The 22,438-nt window shown below is 45.6% G+C and overlaps 1 protein-coding gene across 1 annotated transcript in view; it reads left to right on the top strand.

Annotated features, from left to right (window-relative positions):
- MEI1 (meiotic double-stranded break formation protein 1) overlaps window positions 1-22,438 on the top strand; it is an 85,065-nt gene that overhangs the window by 61,967 nt on the left and 660 nt on the right. Inside the window, exons 21-30 of the mRNA XM_036252179.1 lie at window positions 3,724-3,889; window positions 5,359-5,463; window positions 7,929-8,039; window positions 8,353-8,513; window positions 10,972-11,053; window positions 11,238-11,413; window positions 20,087-20,168; window positions 20,626-20,732; window positions 21,705-21,836; window positions 22,009-22,121. Of these exons, the coding sequence (XP_036108072.1) occupies window positions 3,724-3,889; window positions 5,359-5,463; window positions 7,929-8,039; window positions 8,353-8,513; window positions 10,972-11,053; window positions 11,238-11,413; window positions 20,087-20,168; window positions 20,626-20,732; window positions 21,705-21,836; window positions 22,009-22,121 (1,235 nt within the window). The remainder of the gene's footprint in view (window positions 1-3,723; window positions 3,890-5,358; window positions 5,464-7,928; window positions 8,040-8,352; window positions 8,514-10,971; window positions 11,054-11,237; window positions 11,414-20,086; window positions 20,169-20,625; window positions 20,733-21,704; window positions 21,837-22,008; window positions 22,122-22,438) is intronic.

Here is a 22,438-nt window from a genome sequence, read left to right as displayed (position 1 = left end):
CTGCATGCCCCCCACTGGGGATTGGGCCCACAACCTGGGCATGTGCCCTGACTGGGCATCGAGCTGGCAACCTCTTGGTTCATGGGTCAGTGCTCAACCACTGAGCCACACCAGCCAGGCAAGAGACCAAATTATTAAGAGAGTACCTGTCCCACACAAGCTGGAGCAGGTACCCCAACTGTTATTGTGGTGACCCAGTTCTTGTCCTTGAATGTACATCATCCTCTTCACTCCTCCTTCTTGGGATGGGGGTTCAGGGCAGAGAGGAGCCTTGAGCTTTGCCAGGTAGAGCTCAACAGGAAGGAACTGCACTTAGGGCTGGATGCTACATACAGGTCCTGGAAGATGAAGGCATCTCTAAGCTTCACTTTTCTCATGTATAAAATGGAGATAATGGGAGGTAAATGAAAGAATACATAGGAACACTCTTGGTATGCTGTACACAGTAGGTTAATCATTTACTGATCATTGACTGACTGAACCACAGAAAATGTTAATCTTAGAGAAGCTTATTAAATTGCCTAAGGTCATATAGCTAATAGAGGTGGTGACCTGCCCTGGCCAGTTTGGCTCAGCAGTTGGAGCATCGGCTTGCGGACCAGAGGGTCCCGGGTTCGGTTCCTGGTAGGGGCATGTACCAAAAAAGAAAAGGAAAAAAAAAAAGGGTCATGGCCATGATTGGAGCCTAACATTAATGAGTTTTACACTAAATCAGATCCTAGTAACATCAGTGGTTAAAAAAACCAAAATAGTGAGGAACAACTTTGTTGTCTGTTATGTATATAATTCCTACCATTCCTCCCCAGCCTTTAGCCACAGGAGGGGAAAAGAGTCTAAAAATATGTGTCGGTACCAATTTCTGTTTTTGATATGGGCAATAATTAACAACTGAAAACAAAGCTGTTAATTGCCACTCTTATCAGTGGATGGTCTTTTATGTAGGTTGTTTAGATGTGAAAAACAATGATGTCAGAAGCTCTGTTCCATACTAGGCCATGGCACCCTGGTTGGTCCAGTCCCAGAGAATTCTGGACAGCTCTGGGCAGGAGAGATTATAGAGTGGGTTGTGTTCCGCCCAGAACCTTCCCACTGACCCATGTGGTGGGATGCACCATTTTCCTAGCATTCACCATAGCCACCAAAGGCTGAGTAGCCCCCTTTCTTTTGGGCCTTTAAAATGTACTAACTTAGGTTTCTAAGGGACCAGATCTGGCAATTAGGCAGACACTTGCTGTTGAAGGAGGAGGATCTGGAAACTAGTTTGACCGTGGGCAAATCACACCCATTCTGGGCATCAATCTCATACTCAGTGTAAAGTAAAAGTTTTGATGGAAATGAACTGAGATTCCCTCTAGCACTCCCATTCTGTGACCCTGTCCTTCCAGAGATGTTTTCTCAGTCCTACAAGGTGACAAAGATGAAGCTGACCTCATCCCTACCCTTCATTAACTCATGGTTAAAATGCCACTGCTTTATTTTTTTTTAATCTTCACTGGAGGATATTTTTCCATTGGTTTTTTGTTTCAGGTAGAGAAGGAGGGAGGGACAGAAACATGGAAGTGAGAGACAGGTCAGGGTGTCACTGCTTTCTTGATAGGGAAACGACTTAGTTTGCCCCAGTTTCCTCATTTGAAAACTTGGGGTGACTCCTACCTGGAAGAGTTATTATGAAGACAGATAAACAAACATATAGCTACTATTTAAACATAGCATAGTACCTGACATTACTAGGCCATAATTGAGTGGTTGTTATTGAGATTATAGTTGTTTCTCTGGCAGCTATGGAGATTTGTGAAGAGCCAAGGCCAGACACTCGTGCCATCCAGTGATCAGCACATCTGGAGTTGTCTGGTCAGGTGCCCTATATCCATGTCTCTGTGTGTCAGGAGCTGTACTTTCTGGAAAGGGAGTCTGTGTGTGACTTTGGCTTCATTGCACAGCCCTAACTGGCTCAGCACGTTAGCCTGTCCAAATAAATTGGCTTGTTCAAGCTGGTAGGTGCTAGGAGCCATCAGTGGGATAGCCTCTGGTACAGCTTCTGACTGGCTTTACCTTTAACATATACTCATTAAAATAACTGTGAAAACAAATAAAATGCAATGTCTTTTCCCACCTTCTGAACCAAGGCCTTTATAGCTTGGAGCAGAAATAGCCAGATTGCCATGGCAGAGAAAAGGCCTGACCTGGTCCTCACTTCTCCCTGTACCCCGAGTCTGTCCTAACCCATCATGTGGCATCTCCATCCCCCTATTTTTTTCCTTTAAGGCACAATTAGATCTGCTGTTCTGAAATAATCTTTTCTTGACCCTGATACCTTCATATGCATGAGAGAGGCATCCTCGAAAGTAGAAAGAACTTTGGGCTTGGAGTTAGATGTGCATTCAAATCTTAGTTGTGCCACATACTGGCTTATGTGACCTTTAGCACATCATTGCCCATGTAAGAAATGTCCAAACCTGTAGAGAATTTTTATGAGTTTATTTGAGCCAAACTGATGACAATTGCTGGGAAGCAAAATCTCAATAGAGACAGTGCTCCAGAGAATGGCAGTCTTGCAGTTTATCTTATACATTAGAATCAGAGGAGGAGACATAAGGAAGGTTACATGAAATCCATTGGTAAATTAAGGAGGCGGGAGAAAACAAATGGGGTTAGGGGTGTGGGAAGTAGGGGTGAGGAATCTCTGGGATTGGATAAAAAGTGAATCTGAGAGACATACTTCCCTTACATTGTTGGGTATAGGATAGTTAACAGTTAAGTATAGCACATAGCGATGGTATGTGTGCCTTGAGGGATCTGGAAAAGGAGATTACTCTGACATTTCAAAGATATGCTGTTTTAGCTATAAAAAGACAATAGGCTCACTTTTAAGGTAAAGATTGACCTTTGTCAAGAATGCTACAGGCCTAGGATGTGACTACCTGGCATGACTCACTTTTACTTTTATTTATTTTTTTAATATGTTTTATTGATTATTTTAGAGAGAAAGGAAGGGAAAGAGATAGAAACATTGATGTGAGAGAGAGACATCGGTTGCCTCCTGCACACCCCATCCTGGGGATAGAGCCCCCAATCCAGGCATGTGCCCTGATCAGGAATGAAACCAGGACCTTTTAGTCCATGAGGTGACACTCGATCCACTAAACCACACTGGCCAGGCAATCCATGACTCACTTTTAGTTAGGGACTTTTTTTTATCCTCATCCGAGGATATTTTTCCATTGATTTTTAGATAGAGTGGAAAGGAGGGTGGGAGAGAGAAAGAAACATCGATGTGAGAGAGACATTGATTGATTGCCTCTCTTACAACCCCAACTGGGCCAGGGATCGAACCTGCAACCCAGAATCAATGCTCTAACTGCTAAGCCAAACTGGCCAGGGCTTAGTTAGGAATTTTTATGTTCAAACCATCCTGTGTGGTTATTTTTTATCTCTGAGTTTATAGGGTCTGCCATGCTGGACTCCTGAGCTTGTCAGGTTTAGTATGTGGCCCCTTTTTCCTCTACATCATGTAATCTCTTTAAACCTCATTTCCTCCTTCTTAGAATGGACCTATAGGCTGTCAGGGTGGTACAAAATCGGTGCTACGTAAGTGAGAGCTTCTTTCCCCAGGTTCTGTGGTATCATCATCCTGGGCCCTTTCCAAGCCCCTCTTTTCTCTACTGTCTACCTGTCTCTAACCATGATGCCCTTTGAGCTCTGACTTTCTTCTTTCCTGCTCAGGATCTCATCTATTCCAGCCCTGGGGACATAGCCCACAAGGTACTGATCGTCCTGAGGACCTTTTTGAGAAGACATGAGGATGTCCAAGTGGGTGGTCTCATCCGAGGTCACTTCCTGCTGATCCTACAGCATCTGCTGGTGGAACATGGGACCTCCCCATCAGAAGGTCAGTCTGTAGCTTCTGGGGGCACATTTTGACCTAAAGGTCAGTAAGACGTGGGCATCTGCCCTGATGAGATCTGCTCCAGGAGAGAGAATCAAAGTTTTCTCTGCAAAAAATATGTCAGGCCAGTGTGGCATCAAACTGAACTTTACTTCCTTCCTCTTATTGGAGAGTGGGTGCTCAACATATTTGGTTTGGGGTGTGTGTGTGAGTGTTTTTATGTTTAATGACTGTGTGTTTAGCATGGGTGGGTGTGTTTGATGTATGTGTGCATGTTCCCACCCTGCATGGCATGTTCTCAGAGCTGTTTGTCACAAGAATGGCAGCCTCCAGGTGGGAAGAAGAAAGCTGGAATGTGGGCGAGGCCAGGGAGGCAGCAGCAGCCAGCAGGAGTCTATGAGGGGGTTGATCAGTGGTGTATTTGAAGCTCCCAGTGAGATCCAAAGGGATAGTTTCCAAATCTGGAATGGGACTCCCTGGAGTAAAGGAAGTTTGTGTTTGGTACAGTATGAAGACACTGAAAAGGTTGGGATTGGTTTGCCTTTTCTTATTTTTAGAAAGTTGAACTTTTAAATTCAATTTCCAAGCAATTTAGTGCTGAGAAATTAGAAGAGAGCTGTGGCATTTGCTCTAGTCCTGACTTGAGGCAGGAATTGGGCGGTGGAAATAGATTTAAGGGTGTCTGGAGGAGCCAAGCCTTTCCTTTGCAGGAAGGATAAACCATATCTAACTGACAACAGTGTTTAAGAGCCATGAGATTTTGTGGACACACATAGTGGAAAGACTGTGGGCATTGAATTCAGATTTGGGTTCAAGTCCTAGTCCTGTCACTTATTAGCTGCAGGACCTTGAAGAAGTCACTCAGTCTCTCTAGGCCTCAGTTTTATTTTATTTTTTAAATTATCTTTATATCTTATTGTTGAAAGTATTACAGAAATTTCTTCCTCTTTTCCCCCATTGACACCCTCCTCCCTGCTCTGCCTACCCCCTTCACCACACTGTTGTCTGTATCCATTGGTTATGCATAAGTTCTTTGGGTTATCTCTTCCCACCCCCCTCCCCACCCTCCTTCCCTCTGAGATTTGTCAGTCTGTTCTGTTCCCTACTTTCATGTCTCTGGGTCTATTTTGTTCATCAGCTTATTTTGTTCATTATATTCCTCAAATAAGTGAGACCAGGTGATACTTGTCTTTCTCTGATTGGCTTATTTCGCTCAGTTTTCTTTACTGCAAAATAGGAATGACAATCCCTGTTTCACATGGTTTAAGGGGATTAAGTGAAATACTGAATTCCTGGTACCCAACCCAGAGTTGGCACTCAGTATGTCAGTTGCCACTGTGCCCAGTAAAGAAGGAAGAATGTAGGAAATATGGGTAAATCCCAACAAACATTTTACAGCCAGATGGGTATCTGTCTGACCTTGAGGTGATTTGAGTGTCAGGCCCCTGACTATTCCTCCTTCTTCTTCACAGTGTCAGGGAACCTGCCATTGCTGCTGAGCCTCCTCTCTGTAGTGCAGCTAAGGAACGAGTCAGAGCAAGAATTGGACAGCATGGCCATGAAGCTGCTTCACCAAGGTGCTGGCTGCTTGGGACAGTGCTTGAGAGCCCAGGGCTGGACGTGCTGGGGGTGCTCCTTTCTTCCCTCCTTTCATCCCTTTGGAAGAAGCTAATGAATCTGTTCCTGTGGGCTTCTTGCTAAGTGACCTTTCAGATCTTTCTCTGCTTATTCCCTATGAGTGTTTGGGAGACACTCCCCAAAATAGATGTATATATAAAATTATGTGATAAGCACAAGCAGTGGAGTTTGGGAAGTCCTGGGTTTGTTTTTAGGTTAATCACTAGCTATATAGCTTTGGACAATCACCTAGCCTCTGTGAGCCTTATGTTCCTCATAGGTTAAAAAATAGCACTGCCTGATTTAGGGTTAAGACAAGGAATAACTGTAAGTATAGAATTCCACACAGTGCTTGGCACACAGTAGGCCTACAATGGATACTGTCCATGTAGATTTATTTTTTTCGTCACAGTTTTACTTCATCTCACCCACAGCTGACTTAGTATCTGATAATCCAGTCCACAGTTCTAGGCCTCTTTTCTACCCCCTACTCCAAACCTTATTAGGACCTTTCACTGCTCATTAATGCAGTTGTTGCTACATAGGCAGTACCCTCAGGAAGATTTGTTGAGGAAAGGTTGAAATTAATAGGAAAAATGGCATGTCTTCAGTATCTGTGGACTGTCACATTTTTCTGGCCAAAAGTGAGGATGGTCCTTTTCCTGCTTGGAGCTCAGACCTCCTCAAAAAGGACCTCCAGCTCCAGCCAGGTGGCTCAGTTGGTTGGAGCATTGTCCAGTACACCAGAAGGTAATTCCCAGTCAGGGCACATACCCGGGTTGCGGGTTTGATCCCTGGTTGGTGTGTGTGCAGGAGGCAATGGATTGATGTTTCTTTCTCTCTAAAACAAAAACAAAAACAAAAAAACCCTCCAGGCCCAGCTTTGTGCTGGTCATTGTCAGTCTGTCAGGTCAAGAGTAACACTCAACTGGGAGTGAGGTCTGTGTGTGACTGAATTAGCCATCATAGGGTTGCTGACATGGTGGAATAATGGGCTGAAACACACATGTTAAATATAATATACATTTACATATAACCCCTGAGTACTTTTTTTTTTAACAACTACTCATTTTCTTTTCTTTTTAAAATTTTTTTTTCTTTATTAATTTGAGAGAGAGAGAAAGAGAGAAGGAGAGAGAGATAGAAACATTGATGAGCGAGAACATTGATTGGTCGCCTCCTTCATGCTCCCTACTGGGGATTTGGCCTGACTGGGAATCGAACCGGTGACCTCTTGGTGCGTGGGTTAACACTCAACCACTGAGCCACACCGGCTGGGTCCCCTGAGTACTTTTATTTGAGAGTTTTGGTGGTAGAGGACTATATTTCAGGGGTGAGGGTATGTGTTTTTTGGAGGGGGTAGTGCTTGATTATCTGGTTGACTACAAGCCAATTAGAAGTCAAGTGTGATGTGATTGACAAAAAAGTAAATGGAAACTTAGGTAGGTTTTATATTGGAGTCATGGGGGCAAGAGAGCAAGGAGTAGCAATTCCCAGGAGGAAAGGGATGTGTTCTTTAGGAGTCTACTTTACAGCATGATAATGCCCTGAGGAGGCTGAGGGAGCACCAAGAGGCATCTCATCTTGCCTGGAGAGGTTAAGGCAGGCTTCATGGGGGAGGTGAACTTTGAGCTGAATTTGTTTTTTTTTAAATCCTCACCCAAGGATATTTTTCCATTTTATCTTCAGATAGAGTGTGTGTGAGAGAGAGAGAGAGAGAGAGAAACATCAATGTGAGAGAGACACATCAATTGGTTGCCTCCTGCACTACCCCGACCAGGGCCGGGGACCAAACTACAACTGAGGTATGTGCCCTTGACTGGAATTGAACCCGAGACTCTTTGGTCCCTGGGCTAATGCTCTAACCCCTGAGCCAAACTGGTTAGGGCTTTGAGCTGAATCTTGATTGCTGAATAGGAATTAAGGAGTTAGCCAGATGGGGATGATGTGAGAGAGAATATGAAAGTTCAGGGAATTGCACATGGATGGTTACAGAGCTCCTCTGGGAAGGTGGTTAGTGCCCCATTGCTGGGAGAATTCAGAGGCTGGATCTTCTTCTTGTTAAGGGTAGCACGTTGGCCTGGATGACCTCTGCACATTCTCCAACCTGGAATCTGTGCTCGCATGAGCACTGTACAGTATGCCTCTTGATCACCTAAACTTGTGCAGTCTGCTCTAATGTACAGATGTGGGCTGCTTGCCTGATGTTTGTTTAGATGGAAGGTGTGAAGATACCTTCAGATTTGTAACTGTTTTTCTTTTTATTGGCTGTAGTACTGAGGATACTTAGTTTGTGTTTGATCCCCAACACTGAAATCTGAAGTTACTCAGTTGAGGGCCATTATCTGTGAAGAGTGTGAGCGTTGGTGTGCATTAAAACCAGAATGCTGCCCGATGGGTGCCTGGGAACTCTCATCTTTTGCAGTGAGCAAGCTGTGTGGGAAGTGCAGCCCCACTGACATGGACATCCTACAGCCCTCCTTCAACTTCCTGTATTGGAGCCTTCATCAGACCACACTGGGCAGTCAGAAAAGAGGTGCTGGGTCCCAGGCTGTGATAGTGAAGAGGAGGGGTGCTGGGCAGTGTCTGTGGCCCTTGCTGTCCTCTGTTTTTCCATCTTAAAATAATAAGGTGGGATGTGGCTGGACCAGATGGTCATAAGGTCCTTTCTGGTTCTGATTACCTGTGGCTCTGGAATGAAGCAGGGACCCTCAGAACCTCAAGCTGATCCTTGGGTTCATACACAGTATGTGTGAAGCCCTCTTTGGGTGCTAACTAACCACCATGTTGGCACTGAGCTGTGCTCCTGTATAACTAATGTGGCCCCTGCTCTGCTGGACCCTCTACAGCTGCTGCAGTGCTCCTGAGCAGCACAGCCCTGATAGAACTTCTCGAGAAGATGCTGGCGCTCACCTGGGCCGAGGAGGGCTCTCCCAGGACTACACTACTCTGCTCTGCCTGGCTGCTCACTGCCTCCTTTTCTGCCCAGCAGCACGATGGCAGCCTCCAGGTTAGTCTCTAACCTCTGTGGCTTTGGGGCATAGGGTGGGATAAAGATTCTGAGTTCTGGTCCCAGCTCTATGGCTTATTAGCTGTGTAGCCTTGGCAAGATAGTTAACTTGAGTAACCTTGGCAAGGTATTTAACTTTCAGAGCTTTAGTACATTCAGGGAGTTGTCAGGTTAGTTAATGTTAATCCATTTAGCACACATGGATCCACCTATGGGCCAGCCTGTATTCTAGACACAGGAGTAATCAATGAATACAGCATGTACCCCACACTTGGGGAACTTGTATTTGTAGGTAAAGATAGTGGGGAAAGGCATTCTGGGTAAAGAGAACAATATGAGCAAAGGCATGCACTGCATACATTTAGGACATGGTGTATATATTTGGAGAGTGGTGAGGTATTCTTTAGTTAGAAGGTAGGGAATGGACTCTCAGGCTGAAGCCTACCTCTGACCTTGAAGTGTTGGGTGGCAAGCTGTCATTGTGATTGTTCAAGAAGATAACGCAGGGTACAGGGAACAGTGGATATGTCCACAAAGTCCCTCCTTTTCTCTCAGCCCTTCCCCCTGTAGGACTTGTCATCACAGTGCCTTGCATGAGCTCCTTTGTGGGCTGCTTTACATTCAGGTGTCTCCTCCCTAAGATTGGCTGCTCCTTGTGGTCAGAAACCACCTCCTAGTTTTCAAGGTATCCTCACACTATGCCCAGCCCTGTGCCAATATAGTGCCAGGCACACACTCATTGGTGTAGAAATGAAGTCACTTTTAAATTGTGGCCTCTAGGGTGGCAGCAAGCTGTGGCGGATCTATGCTATAGCAGATCTGCAGGTGTGCAGGAACCTTTCCTGCTTTCTTGTGTGAAGCTGTTGGACTTCCCCATAGCCTTGCAGTCACCTGCCTGGGTGGAAGACTGTACCTGTCCTTGGCTCTGCCCTGGCCCTCAACTCACACCTAGCCAATGACCTAACTACCTTTACTCCAAGGTCCTCCCCACTACCCTAGAGCTTAGGCCTGATTGTTTATCCTCATCACTAATGTGGCCTATTGATAATCTCCTGGCCCCTATCCTCTCCTCTCCTCCACATCTGTCCCCATGGCCACAGTCTGTCCACACTGCCCCTCTGCCTATACTCCTTTGGATTTTTGTTCTGCACATGGCTGCTGACACCCTTCTTAACCAGCCCCTCCGCAGCCTTATTTTCTGCCATTTCATCTCCTGCCCTGTTTTCTTATCATGTGTTTTTTAAGTTCTCCCAGTCAGCTGTGCTCTTTTATATCTCCATACCTTTGTTTGTTTATTTGTTCTTGATTGATTTTTAATAGCTTTTATTTTTAGAACAGTTTTAGATTTACAGAAAAATTGAGCCGACAGCACAGAGAGTGCCTATATAATCCTCATACAATTTCCTCTATTAACATCTTACATTAGTGTGGACTCTCCATACCTTTATACAATTCGGTCTTCTGCCTAGGACCTGCTGATCACTAGGATCAGCCAACACGCATTTTTGAGGAACTGCTTTGTGCCAGAGTGTGATAGATCCAAGCAGAGGAGAAGTAGTTCCTGCCTTCAGGCAGCTTGTGTTCTGGATGAGGAATACAGAGCAGGCTCATGGCTTTGAATCTGCCACCCCTACGAACCCCTCAGTTTGGTCATCCTTTGACCTTAAGGAGCATATTCACCAGTGCTGCCCCTCACCAGTGCTGTATTTCATGATAGCCCTGGAGGGAGTGAAATAGGTGGCATTGTCCCATTTCATAGATGAAGGAAGTAAAGCAGGCAAGTAGGTACAGTGGCTTGCCCACAGCCACACAGCTGGCTAGTGACAGAGCCAGGATTTTGATTCTGGTCTGTATGACTCCAGATCTAAGTTAGTTGGATGGTGGACTGAGGCAGAGACTGAACCACAGATGAGGCCAGGGAAGGTTCCCTGGTGGAGGAGGTCCTTGAGAATGGAGGAGATTTGGGAGAAGTGAGATTCTTCAGGTAAAGGTTTGATTTCCCTCCTTATGTTCCTGAATCCAGGACTGGTGAGGTTCACAACTGTCCTTTTGTTGTTAATTCTCGCCTGAGGATATTTTTTTTCCATTGATTTTTAGACAGAGTGGAAGGGAGGGAGGGAGTAAGAGGGAGGGAGGAAGGGAGAGAGAGAAAGAGAGAGAGAAAGAGAAAGAAACATTGATGTGAAAGACACATCAATTGGTTGCCTCCTGCATGACCCTGACCAAGGCTGGTGATCAAACCTGTAACCCAGGTACGTGCCCTTTACCAGGAAGTGAACCCTTGGCCTCTTGGTTCTTGGGCTGATGGTCTAACTGCTGAGCCAAACTAGCCAGGGTTCCCCTGTCCTTCTTGATGAGTCTAGTATGTGTGGGTGGGTAGAACCTATATTGGGATAGGATATTTTCTGCCTACACTCCCAGAATATAAGGGTTATCCCTTTACCCCCTGCCCTGCCAGGTTCACCAGACAATGTCCGTGGAACTGGACCAAGTATTGAAGTCCCTCAGCTTTCCAAAGAAAAATGCTGCTCTGCTCTCAGGTGTGGGCCCAGGGTTCTCTAGCAGTAAAAGAAAAGTTTTCTCCTGGATTCTGAGATGGACCACCCTTCCCAGACCAGCCTATGGTCACTCCTTTATTATCTTCATTGTTTTCCCCTTCTGACAGAGCTGGGTGGAGGTGGGGAAGAAGGCAGGGACTGGGTGTAAGGAGTTTCTTGCTTTCAGCTGCTATCTTGCGCTTCCTACGGACAGCCCTGCAACAAAGCTTTTCCTCTGCCCTGGTAACTCTGGTGCCCTCAGGAGCCCTGCCTCTGCAAGCCCCTGAGGACTCTGTCCTAGCTCCAATGGGAACATCACAAGTGCTGTCCCTGGTCATTGGACTGCAGAACCTCTTGGTGCAGGTAAGGCCCTTGCTGAGTGAGTCCCTGGGAGTGGAGTCCGCTTCTCCCAGGACAAGAAGAGGAAGGAGTGGCTGGCTGCCTCTCAAGGCCTGGAGGGTGGATTGATTGGGACTTTTAAAGTTACAGTGACAGAAATGAAACTCAGATTGGCTCATAACTAAGAAGTCCAGGGGTCAATACTGGTTTCAGACACAGCTGGATCCCGAAGGCTCAGACAATGTCATCAGACCTGCCTCCAGCTCTTGGCTTTATTGTCATGGGATGACCAACAACTGCCCCTGGCTTTTATCCTTCCAGCAGAAAGGTTTCTCTGCTTCCCATTAGTCCCTAGAATTGAGTCTTATTAGCCTGCCTTGGGTGATGTGCCAATCACTGTAGCTGGAGCATGGGATTCTCTGATTGGCCTGGCTTGGGTCAGTACCCTCTCCTGGAGGCTATGGTCAGCTCTCCATAACCCACATGGACTGAATATGAGAGAAAGATGGTCCACAAAAGAAAACTGTTCTCAGAAGAAGGAGGAATAGATCCTGGGCAAGCAAAAACAGTAGATGTTCACCCAAGAGGGGTTTGTGTTTTACAGCTTAGAGGATTCTTGGAGATCACTGTTTACCCACCCATCACATACTGTAAAGTATGGTGGGTGCATGGAGATAAGTCAGGTGCCTGCCTTTGAACATTTAACAGGTGGAGAGAGGATGGTGCCTTGTAGACAGGGAGTGATAACAGTGTGGCCAGTGCTGGGCTAACACACTGCACTATGGGGCACGGGATGTAACCAATAGGCTGGTGTAGGGTGAGTGTGGGGCTGACTGTCAGAAGGCTTCTTGGGGGAGGTGCTTGAGCTGGGCTAGAAAGACCGAGTGACTTGTCCTAGTTTCCCAAAGGCAGGAGGCATCAGAGGTGGGATTGATCTGGGCAGCAGCACCATTTCAGTCTCTGATATGGATTCATTCCCTGTCCCTGGCCTTGTGGCCTGTTTCTTACCCCTAACTCTGAAGGAGTTTAGCAAGTCACTTCCTCTTATTGATCCTCATTTTCTCTATCTGCAAAATAAAAGTCAGCATTAAGCAATTTGGGCCTATGAGAACAGTTTTCATTCTCCCAGGAATGGAGCATAGTGCAGAGAAGTTTTGGTTGAATTGATAATGGAGACAGTGTCCAGGGTTCCCCATGCTGGGTCACACTGGGGGAAGAGGACAGATCTGTGGCAGTAGAGAGGTCCAAAGAAGGGCTGTGGTCACTAGTGTGATTTGGGTGCCATGGGGTAAGGAGGAGCCAGGGGCAGGCTTCTCTTTTGCTTAGTTTTAAAAGGGCTACAGGACTGTAAATCTCAGTGTCCTCAAGAGCATAAAAGAAGTGGGTTTGTTCCAATTTCTGAAGATTGGGATGTAGGCAAGTGGGTGGAGCTACAGGAAGGCAGGAAGAGGCCCTTTCTCATGGCCAGGACTGTCTAACTACAGAATGGGAGGAATGGAAAGGAGTGTCTTGTGGCTGGGGGCTTCCAAGCAGAAACCAGATGTCCCCAGCAAGAACTGCTAGAGCAGTGGTTCTCAACCTTCCTAATGCTGCGACCCTTTAATACAATTCCTCATAAAATTATTTTCGTTGCTACTTCATAACTGTAATTTTGCTACTGTTGTGTCTTAGGCAACCCCTGTGAAAGGGTCATTCCACCCCCAAAGGGATCGTGACCCACAGATTGAGAACTGCTGTGCTAGAGGTTGGGAAGGGCATTGGTTTAGGTGACCTTTAAGGTTTCTTTCAATACTGGGATTCTGTTTTAGGTGAAGGGAATCCTCATTAAACAGAGGCCCAGGAGTATACTGTAGAAGGACACACCCAAGTCACTGAGAAGGAGACTGGAAGTAGAATTAAAAAGAGCAATGTCAGCAAACATTATATAGTTAAAACACTTTTCAGATTCCCAAGTCCTCTATATCTGTGATCTCGTGGGTCTCACACAAGCCAACCCTATGAGATAGAAAACTGTAGATCAGAGGTCATGTGACTGTCATAGGGTCACAGAGCTTGTGAGGTGACCTGGGATTAGAAGTGGAGAAAGAACAGAGCAAATGAAGTTCTTTTTTTTTTTTTCATCCTCACCCGAGGACATTTTTCTATTTTTTGTTCAGATAGAGCGGGAGGGAGAGAGAGGAAGAGAGAGAGAGGGAAACATCGATGTGAAAGGGACACATCGAGTGGCTGCCACCCGCACGACCAACCAGGGCCGGGGACAAACTGCAATCGAGGTATGCGCCCTTAGCGGGAACCGAACCTGGGTCTCTCTGTACCGCAGGCCGATGCTCTAACCGCTGAGCCAAACCGGCCAGGGCGCAAATGAAGTTCTTAAGAGGCTCATCTCCTGGCAGAGCTGGGCAGCAGTCCATTTTGTCATGGGCACAAGCAGCCATGGGAATGTAATGAACACTGCTGACTAGAACTCCAGGAATTGTGTGTGGTTAGAAGGAAATACTGTACAAACTGGGGCAGAAGGTGAAACCCTTGATTGGGATTAGAGGGCCAAAAAGAAGTGTTCCAGTCCCATATCCCACCATCTCCCTTTGAAACTATTTGGGTGGTAGATACAGAAATCAGATGAAGATAAAAACTTCCGTTTTCTTGGTAAAGCCAAAGAAATGGCTTTGGACACAGTGGCCTTCTGATAACCTCACCACAGAATTAAATGTACTCATCCAGTCACAGGTAGATCTGGAAAATCCCAGGACTCATTCCCACACCTCCTAGTGAGCCTACCCTTTGGCCAAGAGTAGACCAAACCATCCCTCTCTATAGACAATGGGTTCAAGTGAATGTCTGCTGTAGAGGCTGAGCTGAGGGTATTTCTCCTCAAAGAATATCAGTTGGTCTAGTCATTCCTTTTCTTTGGGGAGGAGTTGGTCACAGGCAGAGGTGGGTCTTAACTCTGGGAGAGGAAATGTGAAGATGCTCTGAAGTGATAGCTGGCGGTTTGTATCTCTGGAAGAGGGTGGGATTGCAGGGTTTGGGACTGGCTGAGTGGAATATACTGAGGGGAGATAGGTGCTTCCAAAGGCTGCTTCCTCCACCCACTGCCCCAGTGCTCAGACCTTTAAGAATGCACTAAACAGATGTTGACAAGTATCAAGTTTGAAGGGTTATAGTGGCTTAGTCTGCTCAGCCACCTGTCTTCATCTGGCCCCACACCTGGAGGTTCAGAATGAGGCTCCCTGGACTGGTTGGTTTTGCTTTCTTTACTTTTCTAACCAGAGTCAGATGGTCTTGGTGCTCTTTCAGGCTTACTTCTCTAATTCCGGTGCAGCTGCTATATCCCTGGGGAGTCTTGGGGGAGGGGAAGGGTAGACCTGAGACACATCCTTTGTGCTCAGACTTGGCTTTCTGATTGGGATGGAAGTGGAATGTGTTATCAGATTGGAAATCAGGGGGCTAATCTGTTTTACAAGACTTGAGGCTTTGAGTGCAAAGATCATTCCTACAAAGAGTAGATGTTGATGTTAGGTTAAGGGACTAAGAGAGTAGAAGGTGGAGAGGATGGGGAGATAACCTTTACTGAGTGCCTACTCTGTGCAAGCACTTGACCTGTTATTTATTCACCATGACTCTCTAAAGTAGAAATGATCACCTCAATTTTATAGACAAAAAAACAGAGTCCTAGAGATACTAAGTAACTTGCCTAAGGTCACACACTTTTAGGTCAGGATTCAAACCTGAGTCTTTTGGCTACAAGACCTATGTTCTTTCAATGTCCCAAGAAGTGTGTCTTGTGAACAGGAGCCATTGTTACCTGAGTGGTAGTCCCTGGTATTCCTAATGCCTAGTGATCCCCAGCTCCTCAGCCACCATCCAGGGTGTCCTTGCTGGTTGTATGGGGTAATAGGACACACAGAGAGTGGCACTGTGGCCACAGCTCCTTACCAGGTGGGGAAACTGAGGCATGCTGGCCCATGGCTGTATGGTCTTATGTGCCTGGCGAGAGACTGGAAGTGCCCACTGGTTAAGAGTTAATTTTAGATTGGAGGAGAAAGGGCGCAAAGCTGTTAATCTAAAAAGAAAAGTCCTTTCAAAGTGAGAGCCAACAAGCCTTTATTTGAAATTTGAAAAAAATAATAGCTATTTGGGGAGCAATGATTCAGGCAGAAACCCAAACAGGATTCCAATTAGGAGGCAAAGGCAAGGGGTATTTATGAGAAAGAAATGGGAACAATTACATCCAGAGAAGGAAGACATTTCTTTCTTTTCTTTTGTTTTTTAAATCTTCACCAGAGGATATTTTTTCATTGATTTTTTTTTTTTTCAGATAGGGAGGGAGGGAGAGAGAAAGAAAGAAACATTGATGTGAGAGAGACACATCGATGGTTGCCCCCTGCATGACCACCACTGGGGCCAGGGATCGAACCTGCAACTGAGGTATGTGCCCTTGACCAGGAATCAAACCTGTGACTCTTAGGACCGCCGAGTCAATCTGGCCAGGGAAAGAAGGAAGGCATTTCTATTGGTGCAATAAGCTAACGTAGTGATGCTAATACTAAACAGTAGGAATAGAAATTTTTAATTTTCAGTCTGGTAGCCATAGGTCTGCTAGTCATAGTATCTGCTTTCTTCTTATCTTTGCCAACAGTTCTTTGGGACACAGACACAGTGTTGCTTTGGGCCCAGTTGAAAGGTTATTCTGTCCTGTTTGGAAGCATAAGACTTGCAAAGCAGCCTGGCCGGTATGGCTTAGTGGATTGAGTGTTGTCCCATGGACTGAGAGGTTCCGGTTCGATTCCCAGTTAGGGCACATGCGTGGGTTGTGGGTTCAATCCCCAATAGGGGGCATACAGGAGGCAGCTGATAGATGGTTCTCACATCGATGTTTCTCTCTCCTCCCTTCCTCTCTCTCTAAAACTCAATAAAAATATATTTTTAAAAAAAACAAAAAAACTTGCCAAGCAGTTCCTCTGGGATGGCAGCTTCAACTGCATTTTAAAGTGGCTCCATCACCCTGGCCAGTTAGGCTCAGCGGTTGAGCATTGGCCTGCGGACCAGAGAGTCCCGGGTTCGGTTCCTGCTAGGGACACGTACCACAAATGGAAAAAAAAAATCTATAAAGTGGCTCCATTTATATTATTTTATTTATTTATTTATTTATTTATTTATTTATTTATTTATTTATTGTTACAAGGCCTATGGTTTGGTCTAGACTTGCCACCTACTACCCAGGTATCCTCAAGTCAAATATTTTTTTCTCTGGGCCTTATTTCCTCTGCTTTAAAATGAGGTTAGTGTGTTAGCTCAACCACTTCAAGCTGTGTGCCTTGGAGGTCTTAGGGGTTCTGTGGAAGACTCAGGGCTTGTTAAAGAGGGAGCATGTTTGCTCCCTGTTCTGCATTTCACTGAGATATTCACTATTTATTGAGTGTTTACTCTGTGCCAAGCACTAGTTAAACACTATTTTTCTCATTTAACCCTCTCAGCAACCCAGGTAACCTTTTTATTCCTACTCAGCAAGGTTAAGTAACTTTAGCCAGGATCACACAAACAGTAAGTGACTAAGCAAGGACTCAAATCTGAGTCTGCCCCATACCTTTAACCACCCGGCTTCTGCCTTCCAAAGACTAGCATGAGGAGAGCATAGGATTATTTTGTTAGTTTGTTTTTACATTTTAAAAAATCTGTTTTATTGCGCTATAACTTACATGTACTAAAATTCACTGATTTTTAAGTGTAGAATTAGGTGAGTTTTAATTCTCATGCTATGGAACATTTCCATCACCCAAAAGTTTCCTTGTGCCTCTTTGAAGTCAGTCCCCTCTACCCATCCCTGATGCTCGGCAAACACCAATCTGCTGTCATTATAGTTTTACTATGTCTAGAATTTCATATAAATGAAATCATACAATATGTTGTCTTGTGTGTCTAGCTTCTTTCACATAGGTTGATGCTTTTAAGATTCATTCATATTGTTGTATGTATCATTACTTTATTTCTTTTTACTGATGAGTAGTAGTTCATTATATGGCTATGTCACAATTTGTTTATCCATTGACCTACTGATACATGGTATTTGGAACTGCCAGATTTTTGGCTGTTATGAATTAAGTAGCTCTTAAAATTGAAGTACAAGTCTTGGTGTGGATATATGTTTTCATTTCTTTTGGGGTAAAAACGTAAGAGTGGGATTCCTAGGTCAAATGATGTATTAGTTTTCTATTGCTGTGTAACAAGTTACCACAAACTTAATGGCTTAACACAATAACCATTTATTATCCCACAGTCTTTGTCAGAAGTCTGGGTAGGCTCAACTAGGTTCTTAGGGTCTCAGAAGGCTGAAAACGAGGTGTTGGCTAGGCTGGGTACTTATCTCGGGTATCTGGGAAATAACTCACTTCTTCCTCAGAGGCCTCTTTCAACTCTTTAAGGTTGCCCACATGGCCCCTCTTCTTCAGACCAGCAATGCATGTTGAGTCCTTATCACATTTCTTGTCTCTCTGGTTCTTCTGCCATCAGCCAGAGAAACTCTGTTTTTTTTGTTTTTTGTTTTTTTTATCCTCACTCGAGGACACTTTTCCACTTTTTGTTCAGAGAGAGTGGGAGGAAGAGAGAGAGAGAGAGAAACATCGATGTGAAAGGGACACATGGAGTGGCTGCCACCCGCACGACCCAACCAGGGCCGGGGACAAACTGCAACCGAGGCATGTGCCCTTAGTGGGAACCAAACCCGGGTCTCTCTGGACCGCAGGCCAACATTCTAACCGCTGAGCCAAACCGGCCAGGGTGAAACTCTGTTTAAAAAAAAAAAAATTTTTTCTTTATTGACTTTAGAGAGAGAAGAAGGGAGAAGGAGAGAGATAGAAACATCGATGAGAGAGAACATCAGTTGGCCGCCTCCTGCATGCCCCTTACTGGGAATTGGGCCTACAACCTGGGCATGTGGCCTGACCGGGAATCGAACTGGTGACCTCTTGGTGCATGGGTCAACACTCAACAACTGAGCCACACCGGCTGGGCGAGAAACTCTGCTTTTAAAGTCTGGTGTAAATTGATTTGACCCACCCAAACAATCTTCCTTTTGCCATTTAATGTAACACAATCACAGGAGTAACATCTGGAAGCAAAGGTCATGGGACCATCTTTTTTTTTTTAATTTATTGATTTGAGAAAGAGAGAGATTTGTTGTTCCACTTATGTATACATTCATTGGTTGATTCTTTTTTTTTTTTAATCCTCACCCGAGGATATTTTTCCCTTTTTGTTCAGATAGAGTGGGAGGGAGAGGGAGGAAAAGAGAGAGAGAAACATTGATGTGAGAGGGACACATAGAGTGGTTGCCTCCCCCATGATCCCAGTCAGGACCAGGGATGAATCGCAACTGAGGTGCGTGCCCTTGATGGGAATCTAACCCACAATTCATTGGTCCGTGGGCTGATGCTATAACCACTGAGCCAAACTGATCAGGGCAGTTGGTTGATTCTTGTATGTGCCCTGACTGCAACCTTGGCATATAGGGATGATGCTCTAACCAACTGAACTACCCGGCCAGAGCCTCATGGGACCATCTTAAAATTCTGTCTTCCACATATGCTAAGTGTATGTTTAGCTTTATATAAGAAATCATCAGCCCTGATCAGTTTGACTCAGGCCCTGGCTGGTTTAGGTCGGTGGTTAGAGCATTGGCCCGTAGACCAGAGTCCCGGGTTCGGTTCCCGCTAAGGGCACATACCTGGGTTGCAGTTCATCCCAGCCCTGGTTGGGGTTGTGTGGGTGGCAACCAGTTGATGTGTCTCTCTCACATCGATGTTTCTCTTTCTTCCTCCCTCTCTCTCTCTCCCACTGTATCTGAAGAGCAATACAAAAATGTCCTTGAGTGAGGATAAAACAAAACCAAACCATCAAACTATTTTCCAATGGCTGCACCATTTTACCTTCCCAACATAAGCATATGAGAGTTTCAATTGCTCAACATTCTGGCCAGCACTTGGTATTGTTAGTCTTTTTAATTTTCGCTATTGGTGAGTGTGAAGTGGTATCTCATGGTGGTTTAAATTTGCATTTCCCTAATGACTATGATAATGAGATCTTTTCACATGCTTATTAGAGCATAAAATTTTGTTTGATGAAAGGTTCAGCTGCTTTAAAAAAAAAATGTTGCCCTGGCCAGTTTGGCTCAGCAGTAGAGTGTCAGCCCTTGGACCAAAGAGTCATAGGTTCCATTCTGGTCAAAGGCATGTACCTCAATTGCGGTTAGTCTCCGGTAGTGCAGAAGGCAGCCAGTTGATGTGTCTCTCTCACATGGATGTTTCTCTCTTTCTCTTACCCCCTCCTTCCCACTCTATCTGAAAATAAACAGAAAAATGTCCTTGGGTAAGGATTTAAAAAAAAATGTTGAAACCCACTAGCTTAGCTAAACTATCTATAAATCTCTTACTGGGGCCCTGGGTCCATCTCCTTTTCTGAAATAAAATAGTCTCTCAAATGTAGGTAGAATGTAGTGAATCATCAGTATAAGCACTGTGCTCTGTGTGGGTGAGAGATGAAACAAACAAACATATCTTCATTACTTACATAGTGACAATTCCAAATCTGAAGTTATAAAATCCAAATTGTTCTGAAAACAAAATTTTTTTCTTGGTTGGCTCCAAAACCCATTGGTAGCAAAAACTGACATGAACATCTGTGTTTTTTGTTTTCTTACAGAAGGACCCTTTATTGTCCTATGCCTGTGTTGGCTGCCTGGAGGCCTTGCTTGACTACCTGCATGCCAGGAGCCCAGACATGGGTAGAAACCCTGCCCATTATCTGATGTTCCCATGAGGGTGATGGGAGGGGGCCAGCTCCACCATCTCCCGCTCCAGGCTGCCATCCCCTGTTCTGTGAATCACATTTATTTCGTGTAATTCTTTTAACAACACTGCATGGGCACTGTTACACCCAATTTACAGATGAGGACACTGAGGTTCAGAGACGTCAAGAACTTACTCAACCACAAAGCTCTTAAGTGGCAAAGCTCTTCCTGTTGCCTGCCTCCCACAATAGTGGGATATATGGTCTCCTGAGCCAGGCAGCATAGTGGATAGAAGCCCAGGGAAGAAACCTCCTGGAGTCAGCTTGTCCAATGCCCTGCCTGTAGCTGAATAGCCCTTTTTGAGCCAATAGGAGAAAGTTCTCCTTAATAATGTTCCAAGGACTTTGGAAAAGCAGCACTAACATCCCAGGGTGACTGGTGTTTCCCATAGCACTACATGTGGCCTCCCAGCCCTGGAATCGGTTTTTGCTGTTTACCCTCCTGGATGCTGGAGAGAATTCTTTCCTTAGACCTGAGATCTTGAGGCTCGTGACGCTGGTAAGTGTAGAAAGGATGGTCTTGTGGTCTAAAGAATGTCATGAGCTAGGTGGTCCTGAGGAGGCCAGGGACATCTTACTTTAGGTAACTCTAATCCTCAAAGAAGGTAGAGGGGACTTGGCAGGCCTTCATCCTACAAGAGGCCTACTCAGAGAATTCCTCTCAATGTCCACGTCTCCTCACCCAGAAGAGCCGGACAGTCTTTCTCAATTCACCCACTCATAAATCATTGACCAGAGCCTAGCTGCCATATGCCAGGTCCTATACTAGGTACCAAAGATGACAATGAGCCAAATGCTCTGCCTTTAAGGATCTCAGTATAGAGAAGGAGACATACAAGGAAACTACAGTTAAAGTGTGATGTTATTAGTGGTAGAGTAGAAAAGATGCTAAGTGCTTGGTACACAGTAAGTGCCCATTGAATATACAACAAAGCAGCAAGCCTGTGAATGATAGTGAAGTGGATCAGTGAATAAATCAGTGCTAGCTGTGGGAAGAGAGTAAGTGACCCTGAAGAAGAGAGCAAGTACTCTGCCAGAGCTGGGAGAGAGATGAATAATGTAGTCGGCACTAGATGAAAGAACATTCAATAGTGAAGGTAACATTTTAGCTGAGGCTTGAAGGATTAATAGGCAGAGGAGGAAGAAATGCAATCCAGGTGGTAAAGTGAGAGCTGTGGGATATGAGTACATGGTGGAGTGTGAGGTGCAAGGCAGAGGGGTGGGAGTGGGGCAGTACTGAAGGCTTCAGCAAGGCCAACTCTCAGGGTCTCACGTTCTGCCTCATTAACCCCACTCTCCCATGACACAACCCCACTCTTGCTTACCAATTCTGAGCTTCTTGAAGGCAGGGTGCTTTGGGCTACTGATCTGTTCTCAGCCCAGTGCTGAGCACAGCAGAAATACAGGAAATGTCTGTGAATGAAGGAGATGCTGAATCACTGCATGGTTGGGGCTTCTCTTCCCGGGCTAGTTTATGCGGTTCCAGAGCAGCAGCATCCTCACTCATGAAGAGGTGGGTCTTGTTCTGCAAGGTGCAGCTTTGGCTGACCTCTCTACCCTCTCAAACACCACACTCCAGGCTCTGCGTGGTTTCCTCCTGCAGGTGTGTAAGAAGGGGATGCGTGTAGCCACTGTGATGCTAGACCCTCCATACCATCTTCTCTGTGGAGGGTGGGAGCTCTAGCCACAGCAGCCATTGGGAGGTCAGGAGTACTGGGGGTGGAGGATAGAGGGCCTGTGTGGAGTAGGCTCAGAGAAGGTTTGTCTTCCCTCAGGTCCAGAGCATGGGCCTCCTGGCTGATCATAACATGGCCCAGACCCTGCAGGCCTCCTTGGAGGGCCTTTCCCCCAAGGCCTTCTCAGCCCAGCCACCCCTGCAGGACATGCTGTATCCTTTCTTGTACCTGGGAGCTTTGGCCTATGCAGAGTCACCCAGGCTATGGGATGGTGTGGCATCATGTTTTCAGGACAGAGAGGTGCACTGTCTACAGCCCTGTCCTCTAAAGTAAGCAGGGGTCAGTGAGAATAATTACTGGTAGCAATGACAATGACTTGTTCTGTTTATTAAGATCCTACCAAGGGCCAGTCACATTACACTGTATCTAATCCTCACAGCAGCTAGGAGTGTTAATGTAGTTGTAACTTAGACCAGAGAGGTTAAATGACATGCCAAAAATTCCATCAGCATTTGATCCCAGATTTGCC

This window comes from Molossus molossus, unplaced genomic scaffold (genome assembly GCF_014108415.1).
Source record: "Molossus molossus isolate mMolMol1 unplaced genomic scaffold, mMolMol1.p scaffold_m16_p_10, whole genome shotgun sequence".
In the NCBI taxonomy this organism is placed as follows: Eukaryota; Metazoa; Chordata; class Mammalia; order Chiroptera; family Molossidae; genus Molossus; species Molossus molossus.
This window is presented reverse-complemented; position numbering and strand designations above follow the sequence as displayed.